Source organism: Leucoraja erinacea, chromosome 20 (genome assembly GCF_028641065.1).
Source record: "Leucoraja erinacea ecotype New England chromosome 20, Leri_hhj_1, whole genome shotgun sequence".
NCBI classification, from domain to species: Eukaryota; Metazoa; Chordata; class Chondrichthyes; order Rajiformes; family Rajidae; genus Leucoraja; species Leucoraja erinaceus.
This window is the reverse complement of record NC_073396.1, coordinates 36,076,973-36,090,833: the sequence shown is the minus strand read 5'-3', so window position 1 is coordinate 36,090,833 and position 13,861 is coordinate 36,076,973. Positions and strand designations below refer to the sequence as shown.

Here is a 13,861-nt window from a genome sequence, read left to right as displayed (position 1 = left end):
CAATGATGTAGAGAGATAAAGAACAATGACTGAAAGATATGAAAAAAAGTAATGATGATAAAGGAAACAGGCCATTGTGAACTGTTGGGTGAAAACGAGAAGCTGATGCGACTTGGACGGGGGAGGGATGGAGAGAGAGGGAATGCTGGGGTTACTTGAAGTTCGAGAAATCAATGGTCATACTCCTGGGCTGTAAGCTGCCCTAGTGAAGTATGAGATGCTATTCCTCCAATTTGCATTTTGCCTCACTCTGACAATGGAGGAGACCTAAGACAGAAAGGTCAGTGTGGGAATGGGAAGGAGAATTAACGTGTTTAGCAACTGGGAGTTCAGGTGGATCCAGGCGGACTGAGCGAAGATGTTCAGCGAAACGAGCGCTTAATCTACGTTTGGTTTCACCGATGTTAAGAGTCCACATCTGAACAGCAGATATAGTAGATGAGGTTGGAGGAGGTGCAAGTGAACCTCTGTCTGACCGGAAAGGACTGTTGTGGTCCCTGGACAGAGTCGAGGGAGGAGGTATAGGGACAAGTGTTGCATCTCATGCAGGGGAAGGTACCTGGGATGGGGATGGTTTTGGTGGGAAGGGATGAGTTGATCAGGGAGTTGTGGAGGGAAAGGTCTCTGCGGAAGGCAGAAAGAGTGGAAATGGGAAGATGTGACTAGTGTCGGGATCCCATTGGATAATCCTCCGAAAATGTCGGAGGATTATCCACATCAATGATTTGGATGAGAACATACAGGGCAAGATTAGCAAGTTTGCTGATGAAACAAAAGTTAGTGGTTTTGCAGACTGAAGATGGTTGTGAAAGATTGCAGCAGGATCATGGATCGACCATGGCCAGATGGGCGGAGGAATGATTGATGGAATTTAGTTTTGTGTTTAGTTTAGAGATGCAGCTCGGAAACAGGCCCTTCAGCCCACCGAGTCTTCGCCGACCAGCGATCCCCGCACATCCATACCAGGGCTCTCGCTTAACATTTTTTCCCTGTTGCCAGCCGGGCAACCTTGGCAGCTTTTTAGGTTGCCAAATGACATTTTAGGTGGTAATTTAATATGGCTTGCATGACGCGTGCTCGGACGAAGTGCGTAGTTACCAGTCGGAATTATCCATTCACAAATTATTTCTGCTTCAAATAAAGTCACAAACTAACATATTCACCAATCAAGACATGATATATACCACAGTGACATGCAGCAACATTATAATACGGTATCTCAACTCTTTTTACACATTGCAATTAATGCAACTTTTATTATTTCTTCCCACTTCCAAACAAAAATATGGTTGGATTATTCAGCGTATGATCAACCTGTGTCAATAAATCCTGGACCTTGATAACATATATGCTTAACCATGCACACTGCAAGCATGTTTTCTGTGAAGGACCGAACATTACCATGACATGGCCATAGCATGGATCGTTATTGCTATTGGTACAGAAACACTCTCGCTTCCGACATAATTTATCCACAACAAAATATACAGGTTGCAAGAAATTGTCTAAAGGCATTTTATGATAATAGCTGACAAAACTGACTATACCCATCTGACAGGTTACGGTAAACATTACACTAACTAACAAGAGATGGCCAAAGGACATAAATGCAGCAAATGTTTGGTAATATATTTAAAGGTGTCAAGATGCCACATTACCAGACATTCAGATTAGATGTATGTGGCAATGAAGATACCCAGTTTGTAAGCACCATTTAAAAAAAAAACATTTTCCATCATTCCCATTTCAGAATTAACATTAAAATTTCAACTGAAATATCTCCTGACCAAATTTGTGATGTATATGACTGACTGTAGAAGTAAAACCTGGATAAATCCAACGTATAGTTGTGAATGTTGCTTATTAAATAACTACAGTACTGATACTCCATATTACCAGCATTGATTTGCCATTAAAATGAATTCTGTAATAACGTGTCAGTGACAATAGAACACTGCGGTTTTAATGTTTCACGTGTTCAAAATTTAATTAATCCATCTTTATGGATTAAAACAAATAATAACATTGGGAATTAAAACATATTTGATTGCATTCCGTTATCAACATAGTTAATGTTAGCTCTGAAGACATTTCCAGCACAATAGGGTCGGGAGGGGGGGGGGGGGGTGCATGAATCGGTGTGGATTGGATGGATTGAGGCAGGGGAATTAGTGAGTGTTGGTTGGAGTAGGTAAAATTATGAGGGGAGAGCGCGGGGGGGTGCCAGTGGGGTTGAATGGGGGGGATCTGTGCAGGATGGATGGGGGGAGCAGTGCAGGATGAAGGGGTGCGCAGTGCAGGATGGATGGGAAGGGGGTCAGTACAGGATGAATTGGGGGACCAGTGTAGGATTGATGGGGAGTGGCAGGAGAATCAATGCGAAGTGGCTAGGGAGATCAGTGCAGGATGAATAGATTGGGGGGGGGGGGGTGAGTGGGGAGCACATGGGATGTCAGTGAGGACTGAATAGAGACAGGAATGGGGATCAGTGCGGGATGGAGAGGAGGGGTCTCAGGATAAGGGGATTGGAGGGGGCCGTATGAGGGAGAGAGAGAGAGAGGAAGGGGCAGGTGGGAAGGAAGGCCAACGCTCCTTGGACAACACCTGTCAGGCACATAAATCGCAACCAAAATATAGAGGGGACAGCGGACAGATTATCTTAGCGGCCATGCGCACACACACACACGCGCGAGGCTTTGGAGGCTTCTGTGAACAGTAATTTCATCTCAAACCAGCGCTAAATGCAGCTCAACTGCCTGTCTCGCCTACAGCCCTGTCTCAATCCAGACATGGCTACAGGTTAACCTGGCGGGACAGGCAGAGTGAGCTGGGTTTAACGCTGCTTCTCTGCGCCCGTCTGACACCCGACGCCTCTGGCCATCCCCGGGATAGCCAGCGGCATTGGGCGGGGACGGGGATGGTCCAGTGGTGGTTCGGCAGCAATTGCAGCGCCGGAGACCGGGATGGATCCTGGCTGCGGTGCAGGTCTGTCAAGAGTGTTTTGGCTCGTCTCCCTCCTCCACTCACCACTCCCCTACCCCCTACTCTACTTCCGCCTCTGACCGACACCTCCCTCCAAGGGTCTGTTTTGAAAGCGCCGTTGGCGGAGTGGCAGCAGCTGCCGCTAACAGGCCGGGCGGTACGGGAGGAGGAGGAGATGGAGTCGCCGCCGCTGCTGCCCGTCTTTAGCTCTGACCCTCCGTCACGCCACACTTAGCATCTTTCCCACAACCGTCACCGACACAAAACGTCACGTTCCTTTTCTCCAGAGATGCTGCCGGACCCGCGGATTTACTCCTGTTTTTGGTGTCTACGGTATAAACCAAGTTGCCAAGCCGGGCAAAATGACTCGCCGTTTAGGTTGCCCGGCGGTAGTTTGAGTGGTCATTGGCACCCGGGCAACCGTTAATTTCGAGCCCTGCATACCATCCTACACATACTAGGGACAATTTACACTTATACCAAGTATACAAACCCAAGCCAATTAACCTTCAAACCTGTACGCCTTTGGATTGTGGGAGGAAACCAAAGATCTTGGAGAAAACCCACACAGTCACGGGGAGAACGTACAAACTGTGTACAGACCGCACCCGTAGTCGGGGTCGAACCCGCGTCTCTGGCACTGCAAGCACTGTAAGGCAACAACTCTATTGCAGTTCCACACCTTAATACAGAGAAGTGTGAGGTGTTGCATTTTGGGACATCAAACAAGGGCAGGACCTACAGAGTAAATGGTAGGCCTCTGGGTAGTGTTGTAGAGCAGAGGGATCTAGGAGTACTGGTGCATGGTTCCTTGAAGGTCGAGTCGCAGGTGGATAAAGTAGTCAAAAAGGCTTTTGGCACTTTGGCCTTCATCAGTCAGTGTATAGAGGTTGTCATGTTGCAATTGTATAAGACGTTGGTGTTATCTGCCCTTTCAAACTTGACAATATCTTTCGATAACATATTTTTTGGGTCGAGACCAGAAACTTCACCTATTCCTTCTCTCCATAGGTGCTGCCCCACCTGCTGAGTTTCTCCAGCATTTTTGTCTACCTTTGATTAATTCTGTAGGTTAACTTGTTCAGTGAGCATTTTGTGGAGAAAATTGACAGATTTCGCATGTATGTGGGAAATCAGTCATGCCACCACATATCTTCATGTCAAATTGATGATAGAGAAAGCCAGCAGCATCTTTATCCACGTGCCGGAATATAAACATTTCAGTAACGGCAACATTTCCATCCGGTGATGCTGCAAGCACTGCAAGCAGTCAGTCTGGAAGTACTCTTTGACAGCCTCAAAGTCATCATCAAATGGCAGCAATCTCCCCAGGTTGTCTTCACTGTAGATGAGATGAGTTATTTTGCAGCATTGGTTCATTTCATATTTTTGCCCAATAAGTGAAATGTTATTGTGGGGAAAATTACCTTAAACTCAAAGCTCGATTGATATCAACCTTCTAAGATGACTAGGATGTGGAGAAAATTGGGCCACTGAATCTAAGCAGCAGCAATATCCTGACAGGAGTAAGCCCCATTAGGTTCATGCTGGTTCCCATAATGCAATCCCAATAATCTCCTCCTTATTTCTTGTTCTTCCCAGCTGCATATTTCACTTCATGTCCAAAATATAATATATAATGCTGCTGTGATGTGTTTATATGTTTGTATTTTGTTAGAGTGCATTTTAGTTTGTGGGGATTCTCAGTGTATGTGTTCAATGCCTTGTGTTTATTTTTCCCTGAAGCTATCATTTGATTGATCTGTTAAAACTGACCTACTGAGGAAGGTATGAGTGCCAAGTGGGACACCTGTTTAAGTACAATTTGTTTATTAACTGATACATTGCAGGAAGATTGTTCCCGATGTTGGGGAAGTCCAGAACAAGGGGTCACAGTTTAAGGATAAGGGGGAAATCTTTTAGGACCGAGATGAGAAAAACATTTTTCACACAGAGAGTGGTAAATCTCTGGAATTCTCTGCCACAGAAGGTAGTTAAGGCCAGCTCATTGGCTTTATTTAAGAGGGAGTTAGATGTGGCACTTGTGGCTAATGGGATCAGGGGGTATGGAGAGAAGGCAGGTACAGGATACTGAGTTGGATGATCAGCCATGATCATATTGAATGGCGGTGCATGCTCGAAGGGCCGAATGGCCTACTCCTGCACCTATTTTCTATGTTCTATGTTTCTATGTTAGTTTATTTATAACAGTGCTGTGAGTTACAGCAATATCAGCTGGGCTCTCACTTAACTTTTTTACCCTATTGCCAGCCGGGCAACCTTGGCAGCTTCAACCTGTGTCAATAAATCCTGGACCATGGTAACATATATGCTTAACCATGCACACTACAGATTGAAGCAAGCATGTTTTCTGTGAAGGACCGAAAATTATCATGACATGGCCTTATCATGGGTCATTATTGCTATTGGTACAGAAACACTCTCGCTTCCCACATAATTTATCCAAAAAAAAAAATACAGGTTGCAAGGAAATTTCTATAGGCATTTCATGATAATAGCTGTTAAAACCGACTATACCCACCTGACAGGTTAAACATCACACTAACTGACAAGAGATGGCTAAAGGACATAACTGCAGCAAATGTTCTTTTGGTAATATGTTTAAAGGTGTCCGCACAGCGAATGACGGACCCCGAACAGTGGCAGCAGCGGCCGCAACAGCGGCTCCATCTCCTCCTCCTCCTCCCTGATGTATTGCGGGGCAAAGATGCTAGATGTGGGGTGACGAAGCGTCCGAGCGAATGACGGACCCCGAACAGCGGCAGCAGCGGCCACGCCGAGGCCTCTCCCTTCTCCCGGCCTCGGTGTGCGGGAGGGAGTTTGTTTTGAAAGCGGCGTTAGCGGATTTGCACGCAGCGGCCGCTGTCAGAGAGGAGGAGGGGATGGAGCCGCTGTCGCGGCCGCTGCTGCCGCTGTTCGGGGTCCGTCATTCGCTCGGACGCTTCGTCACCCCGCATCTAGCATCTTTGCCCTGCAATACAGCCGTCGCTGGCACGGAACGTCACGTTCCTTTTCTCCAGAGATGCTCCCTGACCCGCGGAGTTACTCCAGTTTTTTGCGTCTATCTTCGGTACAAACCAGTATCTGCAGTGCCAAGCCGGGCAAAATGACTCGGCTTTTAGGTTGCCCGGCGACACTTTGGTGGTCAGTGGCACCCGGGCAACCGCTAATTTTGAGTCCTGATCAAGTTTCATGGCAAGGCATTTCACACAGGGAATTGTTACACTTTGTACTTTTGGGAGGAAGGAAAAAAGTCTTGCATTTATACAATGCCTTTTGCAACTAAGGTTGTACTAGGGAAGGACTCCAGCAGTGTCACATTATTTAGTGCAGTCATTGTAACATAGGAAAGGTGTAGGTCGGGTCGGCAACCTAGATCTGCCTAGGGGCTAGGACGCATGGTTGTGAACGGATGGCGGGCCATATCTATCACGTGTACACATGGATCCCGCCCCGGATGGCAGGCATCCAATCACGTGTTCACAGAGATCCCGCCCTTCAAGGACCCCACCCGGTGCACTGGCCCCTAGTTACGGGCGCTCACGAACATGGCGTACCTACGGACCATTGCCGTGGCTCTGTCCTGAAGGCGGTACACTCACTCGTCCCGGCCTATTGACAACCCCGATCCCGACAGTGAAGCCCAGACACAGAAGGTACGCGGCCGTGGTACAGCTAGCAGTCGGCGTTGCTCGGCGGCTCCGCCATTGCGGCCACCAGCGCAGGCCTCCTTGCGCCGCGGCCTCGGGAGGTACCGGAGATGATAGAAGTCTGCAGGCCGGATAATTACGGGGGGAGCGATATGCATGCGGGCCGGATAATTTCGGGTTAAGGGCGCATTCGGCCCGGGGGCCGTAGGTTGCCGAACTCTGGTGTAGGTAATAGCAAGAGGGATAAATATTGATCTGGATAATGAGGAATATGTCCCTGGTCTTTTTAAAAATTGTTATTTTTAGTTGCATTCTTGAAAGCAGGCAGATTAGGTTTAATGTCTTATTCAAACGGTGGCATCTTTAAATGTAACACTGCCACTGAGCTACAACTAACACTGCGGGTTAGTGGGTGTAATTATGCACTTAGTTATAGAGTCAAACTGATCTGATATCCTAAAGTGTGAATGCAAAGTTGAATGGTTTATATTGTTATAGATTTATTGTAGTTACATGGTCATAAGGCCGTAAGTGATAGCAGAAGTAGGCCATTCGCCCATCAAATCTGCCCCGCCATTTAATCATGGCCGATCTATCTCTCTCTTCCAACCCCATTATCATGCCCTCCCCATAACCCCTGACACCCGTACTATTCAAGAATCTATCTTATCTCTGCCGTAAAAATATCCATCGACTTGGCCTCAACAGCCTTCTGTGGCTAAAAATTCCCAGATTCACCATCCTCTGACTAAAGAAATTCCACCGCATCTCCTTCCTAAAGGACCGTCTTTTAATTCTGAGGCTATGAGCTCTGGTCCTAGACACTCCCAATAGTGGAAACATCGCCTCCACATCCACTCCATCCAAGCCTTTCACTATTCAGTAAGTTTCAATGAGGTTTGCCCCTCATCCTTCTAAGTTCCAGTGAGTACAGGCTCAGTGCCGTCAAACATTCATCATATGTTAACCCACTCATTCCTGGGATCATTCTTGTAAACCTCTGGCCCCTCTCAAGAGCCAGTACATCCTTCCTCAAATATGGGGCCCAAAATTGTTTACAATACTTCAAGTGCAGCCTGACCATTGCCTTATAGAGCCTCCGCGTTACATCCCTGCTTTCGTATTCTAGCCCTCTTGAAATAAATTCTAGCATTGCGTTTGCCTTCCTTAATGTTCAGCATATCATGTATTTTTTCCACAAAGGCTATCATCATGTTATGAAAATATTTTGCAGTACCGGATGGCAATGTTTCATAAGTCTTTTTAATGTGGTTTTGTTTAACTAAGACTTATAATGCTTTCTAAGTTATAATGCTAACTAAGACTTGTAATGTAATTCAAACATGTTGCAGGTATTGCATAATCCCAGTTGAGCTTTTGGTAGATGATTTCTTGCTGAGTCACCTAATGCAATAGAATCTGTTAAACTTATTTTCAAAATATCCATTGTTCTGTGGACCTGGACCCAAGTCTATCAATGACTGGGTTTCTTTATCCAATAATTATTTCCTGAATCTGGGTGACTGATAAAAACAAATTCTGGCTTGGAAAAAAGTTGCTCAGAATATTTGTCAAAATGTTGTAGTCAAATTTAATTTGAACAGTAAATCATTTAATTGAGCAGATCAGGGTCACCAAATAAGATATATAAACGTTTTATTAAATTTTGCTTCGACTATCTGTTTTCACTAAATCTAGGTAGTTCACTGCATCTGTTCAGTAACCACTGTGTAAATTAGTGGGTGTAACTTCCCTGAATGTTACTTTTTCTTCCTCAACAAACATGTTTCAGTTCTCATTCGGCTTAAATAATTTCAAACTGTTCTGTATCTCCTCATTAATCAAATGCTTATCATCATCAGTACTCGAGAACTCAGAGTTGGGTTTGATTGTCCTCCTGATAGGTATTTTCTGTGCCTCTTGAGATGTTTGAAGTGGCCAATCCTGGAGCCACAGCTCCATTTGTGCATATGGTGTATCCCTTCTGGTGGATGCAAGACATCTTTTAACATGGGGAGACTAGTGCACATACTGCCACTATACAATCCTTGACTGAGAGACCAGAGTCCAATCACATGGACTACATAGTTTGAGCATCACTCCCTGCTGCAACCTTCTTCCATCTTCTCCAATATTGTGGTGCTTCACCCGCTACCCTGCCACCAGCCTGTTTCACCATTGAGGTCTTCGGCTTGGGTCATGAGAAGAACAGATGTTTCTGAAAGTTGGGTGAAACGGCAATGAAGAAAATTTTAGGCATCATTCGATACGAAGCAAGAACCTCTGCATCATAAAAAGATTTCCCTCATGCTTTCCATCCATCTTTTGTACAGATGGTGTACAGGTGCAACATTTTCATTATTTAATTTTTTTATATCATTGTGCATTGCAATAACCTTTAATTTTTTCTGCCTTGCCGAATTCCTGTGATTTATGCATGGTTTATTTTTCTTGTGCTGAATGAATATGATGCTGCTGCAAGGAAGATTTTTCACAGGCCCAGCACCCAAGTGTAATCAGGAAGAAGGCATACCAGTGCCTCCACTTGGCATCTTGAAGAGATTCAGCATGTCCCCAAATATTTTAACAAACATCTACCGATGTACTGTAGAACACATCCTGACTAGTTGCCACATGGCCTAGTGCGGCAGTTCCAACGTACAGGAACACAAGTGATGGACTTAACCCACCATCGAAAGCATCTACTTACGGCATTCCCTCAAGAAGGTTATCAAGAATCGCCACCTTTCGTGCCTTCTTTTTGCTTTTTACCAGCAAGCAGGAATTACAGAAGCCTGAAGTCACACACCAGCAGGTTCAGGAACACCTACTTTACTACAACTATCAGATAATTGAACAGGCACAAAACTAATCCAACCTCAGAACAGTACAGATCACCCCTTGCACTATCATGGGCTTGTTTTTTTTATATCATTGTGCTTTGCAATAATGTCTTTAATTTTTTCTGCCTTGCCGAATTCCTGTGATTTATGCATGGTTTATCTTGTCTTGTGCTGAATGAATTTAATGCTGCTGCAAGGAAGATTTTTATTGTAACTCTACCTCATCAGATTGTATGACAATAGACCCAACTTGACTTGGATAACCGGATTGAAAGTAGTCATTTTTATTTTTGTTTTGATTGGATAGGATTACCTCAATTTTCCTTGTTCAGATCCAAAATGCCACATTTGTGCTGCTCATTGCTCAAATAGTGAATTAAGTAGCAACAATGAGTAGATGTTAAAGACCATCTATATTACTAAAAGTCTGATCTTGACCGCTTTTGGCCCACTGTGCTGCAATTTCCGAGAGAACGCCGCCACCTACGGCCGTCATTTTTGGCCACCTCGATCAGAGCCCACGTCGGCCTTCCTGGACCAGAGTATTTTTCCCATTGATGAAAAATCAGAGAGAAATTAATGATTTTAAATAATTCACCATTCTCTCTGCTGCCCCTGCTGGAGGGAGGGGGAGGGACTACAAAACCAGGAAGTGGTGTGCCTCAATCAGTCTCTGCAAGATGGAGGTCACTCTGAGCTCTGAATGACACTGAACAAATGTCTACACAACTGTGAGTACCCTTAATGTGGTTTGAAAATGAAAACATGGTTAGTTTGAAGTAAAAAAAAGCACTGCCTGCAAATGGTTGTTTGGGTTGAAGTAAAAAGGCACTCTCTCTCTCTCTCCCCCTCTCTCTCTCCCTATCCCTCTCTCTCTCTCTCTCTCCACCTCTCTCTCTCCCCTTCTCTCTCTCTCCCCCTCTCTCTCTCTCTGTCTCCTTCTCTCTCTCCCTCTCTCTCTCTATCTCTCTCCCCCCCACTCCCCCTCTCCCCCCCTCTCCCCCCTCCCCCCCTCTCCTCCCCCTCATCCCCTCCCCACCGTCCCTCCCCTAAGACTGCAAGTTGGGGGCTATTCGTCAGTAGATAGGGTGGTTATGGGGTAAAAGGAGCAAATTAATAATATTAATATAATATCAAGGGGGGCAAGTTGGGGGCTTAGCACCAGTGGTGGGGGGGGGGGGGGGGGGGGTAGTTAATAGTGTGTGTGACGCTGCATGCCGCCTCTCCCCCCCCCTGCACCGCCTCCCCCCCCCCCCCCCCCACCCCCCCACAACAACCGCACGTTGGGGGAACAGACCCAACAGGTCTGCACTTGGTCTAGTACAAGATTGGAACACTTAAGGTGTCTTAGGCTGTGATAATATATCTTGTGTGTCTGTTTAATTAAATCACATTTTTGTAGAGTACAAAATCTAAAGTTGACAGCAAGTTTGTTTTTATTTAACTCAAGCACGGGTTTGTTGCTCTCCATGTGATTGAAGGCCCTCCAAACACACAGCTGTAAAATTAGCTGTCTCCAAGTTAATTTGGTTACTACTATCTCACAACCCAATTGGGAAGGAGCAACTCTGATTTGTACATACCATTATTGCTTTGTGCACGCGAGTGAAGTATTCATGTCTTTGTGACTGAAGAAGGGTCCCTATCCAAATCGTCTGAACTATCCTTGTTCTCCAGAGATGCTGCCTCACCTACTGAGTTGCTCCATTTTGTGTTTCTCTTTGGTATAAACCCGTATCTGCTGTCATTACGTATTCATGTGCCAAATTGTCTAATGACACCGAGGCCACATGTTGACTTTGCTATTGCAGATCTAAATTTCTGGTATTATTGGAAAGTGACGCAGGTTGGAAAAAAACAAATGTAGAAAACTCCAACTGCTGTTTCATAATTTCCTTTTGAACAAAATGTGCTTACTTTTTAAAGACAGGAGAAAAGAATGAAAGGAAAGACAGATGAAATGATGCTGAGGAAGTATGTAAGGCTATATGATGGATGGCAACAGAAAAGAGAATGATTTCTGCAGTAGGCCTGTTGGAAGCCTGAATCTACCAAATGATGATGGTAATGTTTCTAAACAGTGGCTCTGGAAAATCTCAAATTGCTTTTCAACAGTTGAGCAGATATTACCATCTAATAAAAAAACGGTAAATCCTCTTTACAACCTGTTGCATCTTCTACATTTCTGAACATTATAAAACACCCACTGTTACTGACAAAGTGTAGCAGTTGCATGAATACATTCACCTATTTGGTGCAAATCATGTTTTTTTCTGATTTCTCCATAAGGAGTTGAATTTTGAAGTTGAACAGTCATGTCGGAAGGTAGCAAAAAGTATCTTTATAATAGTCTTGAGATTATCTTTTAGCTATTTTGTCTGTTCTAAAGTCTTCTAAGTAGGAATCAGGGAAAACAAATGTTATCAGTCTAAGACATGTAATAGTGTTTGCTGTATTAATTGTCCCATGATGTTACTTGCTAGAATAATAAATTAGATTTGAAAATTGTTTTTGGTTGGTATGTATTCCTGATTTTAAGTTAGTGAGTGGCTTTGCATCAGATAGAAAATGATGTAAGATTACAAGGTTATGTCCATGCAATAATGAAGATAAATGCGCACAATTCTGGCTTTTGCAGTGTAGAAGGAAAAATGGGAACTCTGAGCTGACGTAGACAAAGGACTGGGGAAGTCTTAATTGCTGTAACTGGGGCGGTGAAGAGGTATGGGAAAAGTCAAGTAAAATTTATTCATCACGTTTCTCAGACATGGTTAATGATAAACAAATATTAGCAGGTATTATGCACATTTTCCTCTAACTTGAAAGCATGGAAAAATAAATCCTTACACACGTGCCTTACCTTTGTTTCCATATATTTGCACATATTCTGTGCCATAAAATGTTTGATTTAAATGGCTGTTTTTTGTTCTTTGCGGAAACATTAAATTGAATATCATTATTTACAGTAATTTACGTAACATTTTGAGCCCCAATACTTTGCGTATGAATTCCATTTGCAACGTTCTTTGCTTGTGTGAAAAATACTAATCCAGACATTTGTCTTTTCTTCTTCCAGAAAAATTACATGGAGAGCAACAAACCCGTGCTTGAGTTAAAGGATTTTTCACTTCCCTCTCATCGTACCAATTCTAATTTCTTTGCAAGTGCCCCCTCATCTGACCTTCAATCTTTTCCAAAGCAGCCGTCAAGTGGCATGAAAGTAAGCTGGTGTCCACATTGCTCCCCCCAAATTCACAATGGTGGTGGTTGCATTCACTCAGTACGTAGTGGAGCTTTAGAACACACAAATACTGGAACTGTAACATGTCAAATAAGTTCAAGGCCTAATTTCCACACACCAAAGTCTTGTAAAACAGCAATTGCTAAAAACCATTTAGATGGAGCTCCATGCCACCTGACTAGTCCGTATGTTGAGAATATTGTTTCCAGCTATCAGCTTCAGTCACCACTTTCCCAGAAGCTGTCCTGTTGTGGAACCCTTTTCAAACCCTACCATGGCAGTGTTCCACAACTGCATCAAGTTCCTATGTTTCAGAGCTACAACACGTCTAGTCTCTTTTCCTGCACAGAGCTCACTGCTGGAGTTAGTGAGCGCTTGGCAGACCACGGGACACAAGCTGACCAACTTAAACGTGTGTGCACTGACCCTTTACCTTTGCACATGGGTTCTATGTATCTGAAGAGTTCACACCGCTGTGATGATTGTTTAAACAAGGTTTGTTTAATTTTTCATTTTATTTGATTTGAATATAAAATTAAGTTTACAAGTTATTTTTAAATATTCTCAGTTCTTTAGCTCGCAGGCTTGAATTCCCTTTTGAAATATTGACGCTGGCACTTGAGCATTTTGTTCAGTTTATATGACACATTTCTTTTTTCACAAGTCACTTTAAAAGTATGTAATGATGTTAGAAACATAGAAAATAGGTGTAGGAGGACGCCATAGAAACATAGAAATTAGGTGCAGGAGTAGGCCATTCGGCCCTTTGAGCCTGCACCGCCATTCAATATGATCATGGCTGATCATCCAACTCAGTATCCCGTACCTGCCTTCTCTCCATACCCCCTGATCCCCTTAGCCACAAGGGCCACATCTAACACCCTCTTAAATATAGCCAATGAACTGGCCTCGACTACCCTCTGTGGCAGAGAGTTCCAGAGATTCACCACTCTCTGTGCCATTCGGCCCTTCGAGCCAGCACCGCCATTCATTGTGATCATGGCTGAACGTCCCCAATCAATAACCTGTGCCTGCCTTCTCCCCATATACCTTGATTCCACCAGCTCCTGGAGCTCTATCTAACTCTCTCTCTCTCTCTCTCTCTTAAATCCATCCAGTGATTT

The 13,861-nt window shown here is 44.3% G+C and overlaps 1 protein-coding gene across 7 annotated transcripts in view; it reads left to right on the top strand.

The window, feature by feature from the left end:
* Window positions 1-13,861, top strand: part of LOC129707085 (meiosis regulator and mRNA stability factor 1) — an 85,255-nt gene that overhangs the window by 4,295 nt on the left and 67,099 nt on the right. For 4 of the 7 annotated variants that reach the window (XM_055651868.1, XM_055651869.1, XM_055651864.1 and 1 more), the window contains exons 2-3: window positions 11,423-11,643; window positions 12,573-13,232. In XM_055651868.1, the coding sequence (XP_055507843.1) occupies window positions 11,485-11,643; window positions 12,573-13,232 (819 nt within the window). In that variant the 5' untranslated portion in view covers window positions 11,423-11,484. Of the gene's footprint in view, window positions 1-11,422; window positions 11,644-12,134; window positions 12,219-12,572; window positions 13,233-13,861 lie in introns of those variants that run through there. The other 3 variants (XM_055651866.1, XM_055651867.1, XM_055651870.1) reach the window with 2 other exon arrangements.